The sequence below is a fragment of the Rhineura floridana genome, chromosome 10 (assembly GCF_030035675.1).
Source record: "Rhineura floridana isolate rRhiFlo1 chromosome 10, rRhiFlo1.hap2, whole genome shotgun sequence".
Taxonomy (NCBI): Eukaryota; Metazoa; Chordata; class Lepidosauria; order Squamata; family Rhineuridae; genus Rhineura; species Rhineura floridana.
The window spans coordinates 68,921,380-68,937,534 of NC_084489.1; the positions used below are offsets into that span (position 1 = coordinate 68,921,380).

Here is a 16,155-nt window from a genome sequence, read left to right on the forward strand (position 1 = left end):
ACCAAGGGGCAGGGTTGGTTAGCTGCTTGCTGTGTGATGCAAAGAGGCACACTGACCATGTCATCACCATGTTGGACATTTTAGAGTTTCTCAAAAGGGACAGGTCTGGAACTTTGCACATAAAAAAGTAAAATGTTTTATTTTGGGGGGAAGGTCCATAGCTGACAGGTAGAGCATCTGCCTGCAGGCAGAATGTCCCAGGTTCAATCCCCAGCACAACCAGGAAGGGCTGGGAGAGACTCCTCCCTGAAACCCTGGACAGCCACTGCCAGTCATGTAGACAATACTGAGCCAGGTGGATCAATGATCTGACTTGGTATAGGGCAGCTTCCTGTGTTAATAGTGGCCTACTCTCTCTCATTGGTGCTCTATAATAATAAAATATAATAAAATGATGCAAAGATGCTAATTGTTCAAAGGGAAAATCAGGAAAGTAAGTTCAAGAAAATTAGTAGTGGATTTCCTAAAAGAAGCTGGGGTATAGACAACCATCAGGCCCTTCAGAAATACTAACTGTTCTTCCACTTACCTTAGAAGCTGCTCCTCCATTAATAATGGACTTGACAAAGATGCCCAGGTCTGCATGGTTCTCTTTTGACCGGTTACCTTTCACACTCACACCAAGTCCAGCTGATCCGGAATCATTAAGGGGAACTTCAAAAGTGAGGAATTCCCTGGTGCCGTCAGGGGTAAGGACAAGATCTTCTTCTTCTGCTTTCTGTCAGGAAGAGATTAACTATGGTTTTATTTAAAAACATTTCTCCTTTGCAATTATCTTCTAACTACAGCTATTAATTTTTTTAAAAAAATGTGTTTGAACTACAATACCATAATAATTCCTATTGAAATTCTTTGCAAAAATCTGTAATAATAGTGCATCTGGCACCAACTTCAAATAATTATTCCTAGTACCAGATGTAGCGTGAGTGTGTTTGTGTGTGTGTCAGAGAGAGAGAGAGAGAGAGAGAGAGATGTGAGTGCGTATTGTGCTTTCTGGATCAATACAAATGGGAACCATTCAGTTTCCAAACAGGAAACAATTACTAGAGGCATTAAAAACCAACACATTTTCTGTTGCAAGTTCATTTGCCCTTCCAAATAATGGCATTTGAATAATGATGTATTCTGAGCAGTAAGGAGGATACAAACAGCAGGCAAATGGATACATACGTGTTAGTCACGTGCTCTATCTTTCTTTTACAGCTGGGATTATTAATAATGTTCAAAGAAATGTTGTGTAAAACAGTACAGATGAGAGATCAGGGAATGGTAAGCCGCTTTGCTCTCAGGTGCCAGAAAAGTCATATGGGGCACAGCTGTGAATCCTTTTTTAAAAAAATAAATAAATCTGCCTTTCACGTCTTGTTCTCTTTTCATACTTCCACCTTTGTCCCTCTCAGTACACTGCCCATCTCCAAATAAGTAGCAACAATGATACCTGAACTTTAAAAGAGTGAATGGCTGATGCTCAGGGGAATTCAGAATGGAAATAAAATGTTGAGTGTTTCATTTTTGCTACATTAAAATTAAGAACTATATTTTGCCATATTGTGATTATAAATTTCTTGGGTCACCTGAATAACAATTTGCTTCAGGCATGCCTTTTTGACTACTGTAAGTTCCCTTCCATGCAAGTAGAGGGAGACAGAGTATAGACGCAGCCATCATAGTGACACCTATATTTAGTTAACCATGGCTAGTGTGTCATTCTGGAAAGAGGAAAAAGAAACAGCACACTAAGACTGGCAGCACCCACAGTGCTTAATGTGCCCTTTGCCAACAGCAAATCCCTGGAGAATAGAGTAGTGATGGGCAAATCCCCCTCATCTCAATTCGGAATGGAATCAGCACTTAAGAATATACAGGAATTAGAGAACCATCAAAAAATAATCACTTTTCCTGAGAGTTGGCAAAAACATGTCTGGCTGCAAAGTCCTACATCACCAATAAGTAAGTGCTCATAGTGCTAGTACAAATGCCATCTTCACAGATGTGATCACTGTACTTCCTACAATTTACTAACATCTTTGATTAGCTGTTTGAATACTACTAAGCAATGAATTCTCAATGAGACAACACCCTTTGGGCAGATTAGCCATCATCACAGTCTACCCAGGAAAACCACAGAATCTGAGAAAGCCTGAGATAACACACTGAGCTCTGATTTATGTGAGACAGAAGGTGGAAGCAAAGCACTTGGCTGTCATCTCATCGAAAATGTTTTTTGCCCATGTAATAATAATAATAATAAATAATAAAATTTTATTTAATTAGTCGCCCATCTGTCCGCCTAAGCGGACACTCTGGGCAACGTACACAATATAAATACAATATAAAAACATATACATACAGCAAGTTACAATATTAACAGCAATTCATTTAACCATCCTTTAGTAATACAATGTAAAGACCTAACCCACCCCCGAAATCCCATAGGCCTGCCTGAACAGCCAGGTCTTTAAAGCTTGGCGAAAAGCCATCAGGGAGGAGGCGTGATGAAGGTCAAAAGGAAGCAACTTCCAGAGGGTGGGGGCCACGATCGAAAAGGCCCTCTCTCTGGTCTGCACCAGTTTAGCTGTTTTCACCGGTGGGACCGAGAGAAGGTCTTGTGAGGCTGATCTTGTTTGGTGATACTGGAGGCGTTCCTTCAGATAGACTGGGCCGGAACTGTATAGGGTTTTAAAGGTTAGTACCAACACCTTGAATTGGGCCCGGTACACAACTGGCAACCAGTGTAACTCCATGTACCAGTCCCTTTGTGTGCACTTGCTGAAACAGCGTCCTTCGAGGTTACAGCATGCTAATGGTGCATGAGAAGGGACAGGTGCATGCATGTCTTCAGTGGTGTCTTCAATGAAGCAGCAGCTAAATCAGGAAGGTTTTGCCCTCAGAACATAAGAACAGCTTGCTGGATCAGGCCAGTGGCCCATCTAGTCCAGCATCCTGTTGTCACAGTGGCCAACTAAATGCCCATAGGAAGGCCACAAGCAGGACCTAAGTGCAACAGCACTCTCCCCTCCTGTGGATTCTGGCAACTGGTTTTCAGAAGCTATTACCTGTGACTACGCCCTCACCTTGGGATTCACTAACTTAGTTCTCAGGCTGCATTAACCACAGTAACAACTATGGGTGTTTTTTTTCTAGCTAGGAAACACAAGACTCAAACTAAAACTATGCCAGGGGACAGCCATGGGGTGGGGGTGGGGATTTGGGTCAATGGAGCAGTGGTTAGGGATGGGGAAAGGTACACACTCCCACATGATAGCCTTTTCCCCCTCAAGAAGTACCCAAACCAAAATAGGTATGGGAAGCTTTGACCCTCCAGATATTGCTGCATAGCAATGCCCAGCGTTCCTCACCATTAGGCATGATTGCTGGAGCTGATGGGAGTTATAGCCACCAACATCTGAAGGGCCACAGGTTCTCCATTTCTGCACCACAGGAAGAAACTTTTCTGGTTCAAAACCAGCAGTCATGCTACACTTCCATGTGTTTGTTCACAACTTGTAGCTGCAGCCACAACAGAGTACTGTGTCTTCCCCGCCCACCCAGCCTCCTGTCAAGAGATAAGGAGGGATATGGTTTATTGGAATCCTCATCTGAAAAGCTGGGAACATCTCTTTGTTTAGATCTCAGTAGATCGGGGAGATGCATCCATATCTCATACTAACTTTGGGGTACAATAGAAAGACTCACCCAAAACAATACAATCAGCTTCATGGCTGAGCAAGGATCTGAACTTTTTTCTTCCACACGCAACTGCTACAGCAGTCTTAAACCTTTTCAGACCAAGGCTTTGCCTTTAACCTTCTAAAATAGGAACAACGTTTAATTCTTCATGATACATGTTTGACACTCTTGCTCTCCCCCCCACTCTCTCCTTGTAACTGTACATCTCAAGCAGAAGTCTTTCCCATTTCTACTTCTGGAGATTCTTACTTAACTAGAGATATGAAAGTCTAAACTTTGAACTTTATACCTGAAAAGTATTTGCTGTCCCACAAGCTTCTATGCCCCAAATAACATTACAGTCAGTGTTAACTATGGTGCAGCATTACATCTTCATCAGTGTTAATGCTTACCATGCTTAACTTTTAATGAGTGCTTGAAGTTAGTTTCAAAACTCTGCTTAAAGCTAAGCAAGGTTAACATTAGCATTGATACAAATATTAACTCTATATATTATCTGAGACATGGGAAGAATGGAGAAAATTCACGTGGCGGCGGCAGCAGTGCTGGAATGGACCTACAGCCTGCTACCAAGATCCTGGTTAAGATATTGGGAAATGTCTGATAACATTCCCTACCTCCCAAACACTTGACTGTGCCTTATGTTCACATAACAAGGTAGAAATGGCTTGTGTTTGAATAATTTTCTTAAATCTATGTGGTGACTAGTAACAAAGCTGTATTCCTATTGTGTGTGGGGTTTCTTTTGTTTTAAGTTTGTCAAGCTTCTGAACTTGGTGTACCTTATTGCCTTCTAAAAGAAGTTTGCAGATCATAGTATTCTTAATGTATTTTTAGGAAGATGGCAAAGTATCATTCCGGATACTTAACAGTACATGCATGGCAATTTAGTAAATCCTTGGGGCAGATGTTGATTGAAGGTAAATAAAACAGTTATAGTGATAGAACTGCAGTTGGTACTTTCCACCAAAGGGTGGGGGAATCCAATCTGCATGCCTGCAATAATGAAATAAATTGAAAATACAGAAAGACAATATGCTGGAGTGCATCAGTTGAGAAGTGATGGGCTGGTATGGAGAAGTGGGTTGTGCTGCGATGAAAGGCAGTTTGCATCAACAACACACGGCCACCATTCTTGATATTCTGGATAACTTCTCCAGGATGAATGACAGCACTGGGCTATACATTATTATCTGAATGTGTTACAACAGCCTTGCCAACACGGTGTCCTCTAGAACACATGCTCGGTGGGGTTGATGGGAGCTGTAATTCAAAACATCTGGAGAGCACCAGGTTGGTGAAAGCTGCTCAGCTAAATAGTTGCTTACAGAACTACAGGATATGCCCAATAGGTATGCATCACAGTAAATGCTTAATTACTGGCAGTATAAAATGTTAAGACTGACTCATTAAAATGAAAATATAACACAATCACTGACTAATTGCAATAACTTCCATTTGATCTTGATATGCTCTAAATTAACAGCTTCAGCATGTCAATCAAAATACCTCAACATTATTTTCAACATTAGATGATCCACGGAAGAAATTTATTGCTTTGAATGCCCCGTCACCACAGAAATAAAACACCCAAGTCAATTTGTGTGCTGCGATCATTGAACAACAAGACTCATCTCCCTCAAGAGTTCTTGCATACCATGTCCAAAACAATTAACAACTTCACAATACTCTGTTCAGAGCTGCTGTGCTGAAGAAAAGGTCGCCTGAAATGACTTCAACTGAATGAATGAAGCTGCTCAAGTATGTAATTTGCAATAAAAATGTGATGGGTGATAAACTACACAGGTGACTTCTTTGCCTCAAATTTAAACCTAGCATCAGTGAACAGTAAGTGATGTGATATCATTTTTCTGGGACTTTTGTAATCCCCACCCTTACCTAGCCCACCTGAAATGAAACCCAAATATATTTTCACATTTGGCTCTTGTTAGCCTTGCCTCCCATATCCCTTTCTAGGGTGGCCACGCGTCCTGCTTTACAAAACACAGTTCTCTATTTGAAGATTTCAGAGGGCAGCCATCTATTTGATGGTGATGTCTATTGGAAGGGCTACCCAGTCCAAGTCTGGTTTAAAGATGAATGAACCATCAGAAGGGAGAGCAGGGGCCTTGAAGTTGCCCATCAGCAATTAGCACCTGGGCAGCAGACTAAGTGGGCACACAGGTCACCTGGTCACAGTCTTCCCTATGGTGGTGAAATGTATTGCATTTCTATTTAAAGTACATCAGGGATGGGGAACCTTTTTCAGCTTGAGGGCCGCATTTCCTTCTAGGCAACCCTCCGAGGGCCACATGCTAGTAGTGGGTGGGGTGAGCAGCAAAAGTGGGTACAGCAACATATGCTAATTTACCACACCTCCCTCTCTATCCTCCATCTAGGCAAGCAACATGCATTGTCAGCGTTCCAAGACACATTCTAAACAGGCAAAAACTCTCCAGGAGGATGCAAAGCAGGGGTGGTAGCTTGGGGAAAAGGGGTGTGACTAGGGAGGAGTGTGGCCTGGAGAGGGTCCCAAGGGCCAGTTAGAGAGGCCTGGAGAGTTGCATTTGGCTCCTGGGCCTGAGATTCCCCATCCCTGGAGTATAATTACTGTTTCTAAATTTGTAATTTAAATATATGTGTTAGCACATAAATTAGCGTCCTCTTTCTGTCTTCTTTTTAATGATGCATAAGTGGCCATCCTAATCCCTTCTCATTCTATTATTTACGCCTTTCCTTTCTCTCCTCTTTGTGGTCTCTCCAACTATTTAAATTATGATTGTACTGTGTGTACTATTTTCTTATTTTAAATAACAAAATAGCAATTACTTTAATAAAATAATTTATTATTGAATTATTAAATTATTTTGAAGTTACCAGAAGAATTTTCAGATTACGATAAAAGAAAAAACGATAACATCATCTAGTGTAAATGTCTGCATTTCTGAATATGTGCAGATGGATGTAAGAAGTTGACAGTATTTGGCAACAAGGAAGGGAAATCTAAGGATTTATGCAGAAAGAAAAATAATGGCAAGAAAGTTTAGAGGGTTAACTGGGGCAAAAATGTTAGGAAAGTAGCAGTCAATTTGACAGGTGCATACTTTTTGTGGGGGTTGCAGCTCACTATTCATAGCCGCTATAGGGAGAAAGCGTGGTCCGACTGAAATAGATCAATTTCTGTAATGGAAAGGAAAAAAACATAGGGTGCTTTAAGACTGTCACTATTTTTGGGTGGGATTCAATCACACAACAGCAAATTTAGACTGTGCAATTACAGTTGATTGGGAGGTCCTACACAACAAATCTGCTTCCCCAAGAGATGGGGCTTTTTATGCTAAGGAAAGTGACGGGAAAATGCAGTGGAAAGTTTTCCTGTATTGTTGTCTAGTTTCCCCACAAACAAATCAGAGTGAATGCTCATTAAATAGCCAATGTTGTCTAACCTCTCTACAAACAAATCGGGATGAATGCTCAATCAACAGTTCATTTGGAAGCCCCAAAGTGTAATAAAAGATAGGTAATAGTCTGTAGGGAATGATGAAACTAGAAGACTAAAAATAGACGAAAAGAGACCAAATTATCAAACAAATAAGGATTAAAAACATGGTACATCTAAGGGAAAGGAACTAAGTCAGGGCTAGATACAAAACTACAGATAAGGCCTCAGGTTTTGACAGCAGCAATTAATAACAGTCAGAAAATAAATTGCAGGAGCATAAATTAAGCAGAAATGAAGAACATGAATGTGACTGGAAAAAAGAAAAACAAAAAACAACCCACCAAACAAATGGGGGGAACAGCTGAATGAGATGCCTATCATTTAGTAAAGGACACCTATTTAGAAAATTTATAAGATAAAGTGAAAGAAAAGAATTAGATGAAAAGACACAAAAAAGTAGGAAACATAGATAAGGGAGTTACAAAAGAAGAGAAATAAAATCATGGGAGAATAAACCAAAGCCAATGGTACATAAAGAAAAGAAAAAGTGTGTATGTGTGGGAGTGTATGTGTCTCTGTCTGGGTGTGATCAGTTCAAGATAAGCTACCAAAAATTAATACCAGATCAAAATGGGGCAGCATATACATGTGTGTGTGTGGAATCTGAAAACAAACATAATAGGAATGTTTTACACAATGAAGTGTATAAATATATTCTAAATACAGGCAATAGATATATTGCCTGAAGAGGTTAGGCATAGGGGGCACTGTATTGCAGTGGTTCCGTTCCTTCCTCTCTGGTAAGTACCAGAGAGTGCCATTGTGGGATGAGGTTTTGGATCCTTGGCCTCTCACTTGTGGGGTGCCACAGGGCTCCATCCTCTCCCCGATGCTGTTCAACATCTATATAAAGCCGCTGGGGGCTATCATCAGAAGATTTGGGCTGCAGTGTCACCAGTATGCGGATGACACGCAGCTCTATCTCTCATTCAAATCTCCACCAAGACTGGCTGTAGAAACCCTATCCAAGTGCCTGGAGTCAGTGAGTGGCTGGATGGGAAGGAATAAGCTGAAGCTGAACCCTGAAAAACCGAGGTACTGTTTGTGGGAGACAAGGGAAGGTTGGGGGATGTTGACCTGGTGCTCAATGGGGTACAATTGCCCCTGAAAGACCAGGTCCGCAGCCTGGGGGTCGTTCTTGACTCCCAGATGTCCATGGAGACTCAGGTTTCGGCTGTGAGCCGGGCGGCGCTGTATGAACTCCATCTGATATGGAGACTGCGCCCCTACCTTCCCAATCATCTGCTCCCATCGGTGGTACATGCCCTGGTCTCCTCTCGCCTAGACTACTGTAATGCGCTCTACGTGGGGTTACCCTTGAAAACGGTCCAGAAGCTGCAACTGGTACAGAATGCGGCGGCTCGCCTGATTAAAGGCAGCTGCCGGCAAGATCACATCACTCCAGTGCTGAAGGAGTTGCACTGGTTACCGGTTGTTTTCCGGGCCCAATTCAAGGTGTTGGTTCTGACCTTTAAAACCCTACACGGTTTCAGCCCAGTCTATCTGAAGGAGCACCTCCAACATCAGCAGCGATGCCGTCCAACAAGATCAGCCTCAAAAGGCCTTCTCTATCCCACCAGTTAAAACAGCTAGACTGGTGAGGACTAGGGAGAGGGCTTTTTCAATTGTGGCCCCCACTTTGTGGAATTCCCTCCCATATGATCTCCGCCATGCCCCCTCTATGATGAGCTTCCACCAGGCCTTGAAGACCTGGCTCTTCAGGCAGGCTTTTGGGGTTGGTTAGATTTTATTATTACTGTGATATTTTTAATATTTTAATGTATTTGTATGTTTTTATTTTGTACGTCGCCCAGAGTGGCTGGACAACCAACCAGATGGGCAACTAATAAATTTAATAAATAAATAAATAAAGCAGATAAAAACAAATTAAGAGCCTAGAAAGCTGAAATGCCTAGAAATGTCAGGGAAGCATTGTAGAAATGTAAGACTGACAGGTACAAATTCATAACCATTTATAAAAGCATATAACATTCTTCATAAAACGTATGTTAAAAGACAGGAAAATAAAGGACAAGGTAGTCACAAGAAGAAAAAAGGTGTTATTCATATCTGGGCTACTCAAGTGCTACTTAATAAGGTTAATATAAATTAGGGTGTTGGAGATTTAGGCCCCAAATATCCAACAGCCCGCCTCCATCCATACTGAGTCTCCGGAGTGTTAAGAGCAGCAGAGTGGGAACTCTTGGCAGTTCTGCTACCCTCAGAAGTGTGGAGTGTGGTGGCCCAAAAGAAGGTTTTGTCTGCAGCAGCCCCTAAATTATGAAACTCCTTCCCCACTGAAGTGCATCTAGCATCTCTGCTGTACAGTTGTTGCCATATGCTGAAGACACACCTCTTTATGTTAGCTAGCTTTTGACAGTTTTTTTGTTTTGTTTTCTGGGATCTACCTCTTTTACTGAATTTGTATTATCTCCTGGATGGAACTTTAAAAAAACAAAACAAAAAATGGAAATTTTACTCACCGTGAATTTCTATTTGTAGATAGTGCTGGAGGACATTCCTCAGTGGGGATGACTCCTCCTACTGATCATGACAGGCAGGGTCTCTAAGCTTCTTTGTACCCTCTCCTGTGGGAGGAGTCGTCCCTCTCTCCAGACCGAACTGACAGAGCCAGGAACCCTCCTCAGGCCCCATATCCACATCTTCCCAGACATCCCTAGAGTGGAAGCCTATACCAGGAGAAGCTGAAGAAAAGCGACAGACCAACACGGAACCAACGTGCTGGAAGACAGGTCACACATGAAGGGAAACACACAATACTAAACAATGTGTGCAAATGTAAGGCGCTGGCAGAAGCCCCAACTCCCCCACTCCCCCTCCCGCTCCAGAAGGTTGAAGCAGAGGAATGAGAGGTGGGTGGAATGTCCTCCAGCACTATCTACAAATAGAAATTCACGGTGAGTAAAATTTCCATTTTTGCTAGATAGTGCTGGAGGACATTCCTCAGTAGGGATATGACAGAGCAGTGTACTAGGGCTCCGGGTGGGATTCCTCTAGCTAGGAGGCAACTCCTTCTGGAGCACCGTCCTGCCAAATGCAGCATCGGCTGATGAGAATGAGTCCATTTTATAGTGCCTGATAAAAGTGTGTGGAGAAGCCCATGTAGCCGCCCTACAGATATCCATTATGGGGAACCCCCCCTAAACGCTGCTGAAGCCGCTGCCCCCCTAATTGAGTGTGCCGTGGTACCCAATGGAGGTTCCCTACCCAGAGCTTCATATGCATGTGCTATAGCCGCTCTGAGCCAGCGTGAGATAGAGTAGGTTGTTACCTTACACCCCTTTGATTTCCCAGAGAAGGCCACAAAGAAGGCCTCAGACCTCCTGAACTCTAAGGTACGATCCAGGTAGAAACGAAGAGCCCTCCTTACATCAAGTGAGTGCCACCTACGTTCCTGGGCACAGGAGGGAGTGGGGCAGAATGGAGAACCACTTCCTGCGACCTATGGAAAACAGAATTGATTTTAGGTAGGAATGCCGGGTCTGGTCGGAGGACCACCTTGTCCTGGTGGAACACGTACAGTTGAGGGTCCAAAGATAATGCCCCCAACTCGGAAACTCTGCGTGCCGATGTAATGGAAACCAGAAAAAACTGTTTTGAATGTCAAGAGGTTCAGAGAGCAGGTAGCCATCGGTTCAAATGGCGGTCCTGTCAACGCCGTCAGCACCCAGGTAAGGTTCCAGTTTGGAAACCTGTGAATCATTGATGGGGAAACCAGCGTCACCCCTCTTAAAAAAACATTTAAGGAATGGGTTGGAGGAAAGCGGGGGCCCCCCCAGGCATAACAAAATGCTACTAAGAGCTGCAGCTTGTCTCTTGATTGTGGCCGCGCTCAGACCCTTATCTAGGCCTGACTGGAGGAACCCTAGGGGACCCCTGATGTCTCGAGACCAAGGTTCCACTGTATTTGCAGAGCACCAGGACAAGAAAACCTTCCACGTGGACAAGTAAACCCGGTTCGTGGACTGTCTACGCGAGGCCAGTAGCGTGTCGAGCACTTTCCCCTTAAAGCCCTTACCGCTCAACCACAACCGCTCAGTCTCCAAGCTGTTAGCCGGAACAGCTCTGGTCGAGGATGGCAGACTGGTCCCTGAATCAGAAGATCCATTTGAGAGGGTACCTGCCAGGGTGTCTTGACTGACATGTTCAGTAGGTCCGGAAACCAGGGACGTCGAGGCCAATAGGGTGTCACTATAATAAATTCCGCCTTCAATGTCCAAACCCGCTGGATTGTGCGTTGTATCAGCCCAAACGGAGGAAAGGCGTACAGGAGGCCTTGTGGCCACGGTGTGACTAGTGCGTTTGTGCCCTGAGCCTGGTGACACGGATTTCTTGTGAAGAACCTGTCTAGCTGTGTGTTTGCGGGTGTGGCAAAGAGATCCACTACTGGTTCTCCCCACCTGCGCACCACCTGTTGGAAAACTTCTGGGTTCAGTTGCCATTCTGCCTCCTTGATGGCTGTCCTGCTGAGCCAGTCGGCTACAAAGTTGTTTGTGCCCGCCAGGTGTTCGGCCTTCAGAGAGGCAAGATGCCTCTACGTCCATTTGAACAGGCGCTCCGCCTCGAGCATTAGGCCCTTTGATCTCGTGCCCCCTTGTCTGTGGACATAAGATTTCGCCGATGAGTTGTCGGTGCGTATGAGGAGATGCTTCCCCTTGATCTCTGGGGCGAAGACCTGTAGCCCCAGTCTGATGGCCCGTAACTCCAGTATATTTATATTGAGCTCCGCCTCCATTGCAGACCATGTCCCCAGGGCTACATTGTGGTCCAGGTGAGCCCCCCATCCATACAAGCTCGCATCTGAGGTCATGATTATGCGTGGAGGATCTTCCAGGCTGACTCCGTGGGCCAACCTCTGAGGTTCCAGCCACCACCGGAGCTCTGTCCATACTGTTGGAGGCACAGAGACCGAACGTCTGTGTCGTAGGAGAATTGCCTCCTGGTAGGGCAGAAGGATCTGTTGTAGAGTTCTTGAGTGAAACTGGGCCCACTGAACTAGGTCGTATGCCGACACCATGGACCCCAAAAGCCGAGCTAGCCTCATCAGGTCCAATGCTGGTGCAGCAACTGCTTCCTGAAGCAACAGCTGAAGTCTCAAGGCCCTATCTTCGGTGAGCCTCATGCGGAAAAGTTGCATGTCCAGGATCACCCCCAAGAGCGGAATAGTTTGGGATGGGGTCAGCATGCTCTGCTCCAAGTTCACTATGAAACCCAGCCCTTGCAGCCATGATACAGTGAGATGGGTACTTGGGTGTGACTGGTCCCAGGATGGTGCTCTCACCAAGATGTTGTCCAGATAGGGATGCACGCATATCCCCATTGTTCTGAGATGTGCCACCAGAACCCCCAGTACCTTGGTGAAAACCCTTGGTGCTGAGGAAAGGCCGAACGGCAAGGCCCTGTACTGGAAGTGTCTGTTGTCGTATGAAAACCGGAGAAAGCGCCTGTGTTGTCTGCAGATTGGAATGTGTAGATATGCCTCGGAGAGGTCCACAGAGGTCAGCCATTCCTTTTGTCGACTAAGAAAAAAAAATTGAATATACCCCTGATTTCCTCTCTGAGGGAACTACTGGCTCTATTGTCTGGATGTTCAGCAGGTGCTGGATAGCTTCCAGGTAGCGCAGGTGCTTCTCCGGCCTTCGAGACCTTGGGGTGGGTCGAAACCGGTTGTGTGGAATGCGAAGAAACTCTATGGCATATCCCATGGACACCGTGTCCAGCACCCATTTGTCTGAGGTGATGCCTCCAGCGGGGGGCAAACTCTAGAAGCCTTGCTCCCACTCCGCGAGAGGCCTCTGGCAACCGCCAGTCAGGAGGAGGAGCCCTTCTGGTTCCTCCCTGAGGAGAATGGGGTGCCTCCCGGTTTAGTGGAGGAAGCGTGTCCATCCCCTTTGTCTTGTCTGCCCCAGCGAAGCCTGTTGGAATGCTGACTGCGAAATCTAGAGAGCTGTTTTGAGGAACAAAAAAAACTGCTTCTGCCTGCCCTTCCGTTCCTCTCTTCTGGCCATAGGGAGTGCTTTCTTCTTGTCCCTAGTTTCCACCAGGTGGGTCTCTAGAGGCTCCCCAAACAGCTTAGAACCTGAAAAAGGTAGGGCAGTGAGGCGGGTCTGTGACCCTGAGTCCACAGGCCACTGCCTGAGCCAAATGTTACGCCTTGCCACAGTGGAGGCAGCCATAGAGCGCGCTGCAAACTGTAGGGCATCCATGGATGCATCGGCTGACAGGGCCGAGGCGTACGCCATTTTCTTTAACCCATCCTTTACAAATTTTGGGACATCGTCCCGTGCCCCAAACTCTTCAGCCCACATAAAAACCGCTCTGGAGAAAACTGAGGAAGTGGCTGCGGCTCTGAAGCCTACTGCATCTGCCTCAAAGCTCCTGCGAAGAGCCCCTTCGACTCGCTTGTCGCACTGGTCCTTAGGCCCCCCCTCCCCTTCTGTAGGGATCACTGCAGAGCTAGCAAGAGCAGCAATAGGCGGGTCCACTGTGGGAAAACGCAGTCTTGCCATGATCCTGTCGGCAAAGACGTAATGTTTCTTTGCCCACTTGGCGGATGGCTTTGGTTTGCATGGGGATGACCATTCAGCATCCCACACGTCATCAAACGCCTGGGGAAAGGGAACTGAAACCTGCTTAGTGTCCATGGAGGGGAAGGCCTTCTTTGCACCTGCCGAGGCTGACTGAGTGGGTGCATCGCCTCCCGCCTCAGCCTCTGGCAGTTGTAGCACTCTGCGGGCCTTGGAAAGGAGCGGCTGAAAAACCTCTGGAGCAAAGAGTCTGGGTTGCATCTGGGTGACTTCTATTTCCTCACCCGAAAGCTCCTCCTCTTCCCTGTCCTGCTCAAGTAGTTCTTCAGAATCTGATAGTACCACCTGTGGCACAGGAGCCTGCCTGGGCGACTGTGCCTGTGCCTGCCGATCCCGAACCATTGAGGATGAGGGACCTGCATGAGTCTGTGGGGAGGAACGCCTTGCTACCCCCTCAACGCGCTATGACCCAGGTGCTCCTTGTCACCCCTGGGTGCATCCTTAGCTGGCTCACTGTGTAAAATGTAGGAGGGTGGGGGCGAGCCCCCCTGCCTCATGTCTTGATTGGAAAGGGAAGAGGACCTGGAGTGGCTGCCTCTTAAAGATGAGCTGCCATGCCTGTTCTCCCTGCTGGAGCCTGGGGAGGGGGATAAGCGCCTCCGCTTACCCCTGTGGGAGCGCTTCCTGGAATGTTTGCACTTCTTACTTTTACGTGCGTGTGAGATAGAGCCACTCACTTCAGAAGCAATGAGCTCTTTAACCCAGGTCATAAATTTGGGAAACAGAGTGGGGGGGGGAAACATCCATACCTTCATCTAGGAGATTCATCCCCCCGCTGTCTACGCTCTGGGACGGAGAGAAGACTGATTGCTGTGAGTCCTCTAGGTCCCTTGCCTCCCCCACGTGGCAGGGCTCTTGGCGGGAAGGCGGACAGGAAGCGGGTGAGGCGATAATATGGCGGCCTTGACTCCCTGACGCTGAGGGAAAAGCGCGGGAATCACTTTACAGGCGAGCCGCGTTAGCGGGCGCCACTCAACCCCCTGCTGAGACGTTCTCCCACGATGAGGCAAGCCTTTGGTGAAGTGGGGGGGGGAGCCAGGAGCCGCGATCCCGCTGAACGCGAGGGTTGCAGAAACGCGGCTCCGCGGAGCAAGGCGACAGACTCCCGTCTGTGCGGCTGCTGCTCTGCTGGTATGCTACAGCTAGCCGCGCTCCGCCCTTCTTCAGCCTCCTTTCCGACGCCTGTGAATCCAGCCGGGTTCAGCCTAGCCTCACAAACCCCAGCCCCACGGAGCGAAGGTAGGGAAGGAGAAATAAGCTCTAATAGAGAGGAGAGATTAACTCTAGACCTTCACTGACCGCAGGCAGGGCCGGTCTGGAGAGAGGGGCCACTCCTCCCACAGGAGAGGCTACAAAGAAGCTTAGAGACCCTGCCTGTCACGACCAGTAGGAGAAGTCATCCCCACTGAGGAATGTCCTCCAGCACTATCTAGCAAATTGTAACTGTTTCATCTGTTTTTTGTAACTATATATTATATTGTTTTAACCTGACCTTATGGTGAGGGGTTGGGATCTTATAAATAAATAAATGGAATTATCCTGTGAAATCTACATCCAAAAACTCTTATTGGAAAGGTGAAAATAATAAATAGCACTCACAAGATGTCCACCTTTTTCTAGTTGGACTCGTGTGACTTTACTTGTTATGTTGGTACTTTACTCGCTCCAGGCTGTGCTCAAAGCTAGACCAGTAATACAACTGTGTCACATTCAGACTATTCTCTGGGCAAAAATTTAATAGGTGAAGTTTTCCCCATCATTGCACCTTGCATGCTGAGGTTGTTATGGTCCAAGTGTGTTGTTATAAGGATATGTTAAAGACTGGCTTTTCCTTCTCACACTGAGTTGCAGCCTTCACTTCCTATATTCTGAGCAAAATCTTACGTTTCCTAGCGTATAACTCCAATAGGTTCGAACATGAAGGCTTTTAAAATATATTTGTCTAAAACAACATGTAGTTTAAACAGCAGATGATTAATGGAATACATTTATTGTGTAGAATGATTAGCAAAATTTTAGAATAGTCGAACTTCCTATTTAGACAATTACAATGTATTGCATAAGGGGCTGCCTTTAAAATTGATCTAGAAACTGCAGTTGGGCCAAAACAGAGCTGAAAAAACTGGGGCTGGGCATTTCAATTGTATTACACCAGTGCTTTATCAACTACACTGGCCCTCAGTTTGTTACTGGGACTAATTTAAACTGCTGGTTTTAACCTTTAACGCTTTTAATGGCTTGGGACCAGGTTACCTGAAAGATCTCCTCCTATATATAACATACCTAGCCTGACCTTATGTTCCTTTTCAGAGATCCTATTCCGTGTGCCCCCAAACCAAGTGAAGTAAGAGAAGA

The 16,155-nt window shown here is 45.9% G+C and overlaps 1 protein-coding gene across 6 annotated transcripts in view; it reads right to left on the reverse strand.

Annotated features, from left to right (window-relative positions):
* PARD3 (par-3 family cell polarity regulator) overlaps positions 1–16,155 on the reverse strand; it is a 770,287-nt gene that overhangs the window by 294,864 nt on the left and 459,268 nt on the right. For all 6 annotated transcript variants that reach the window (XM_061585584.1, XM_061585585.1, XM_061585583.1 and 3 more), the window contains one exon: positions 530–718. In XM_061585584.1, the coding sequence (XP_061441568.1) occupies positions 530–718 (189 nt within the window). The remainder of the gene's footprint in view (positions 1–529; positions 719–16,155) is intronic.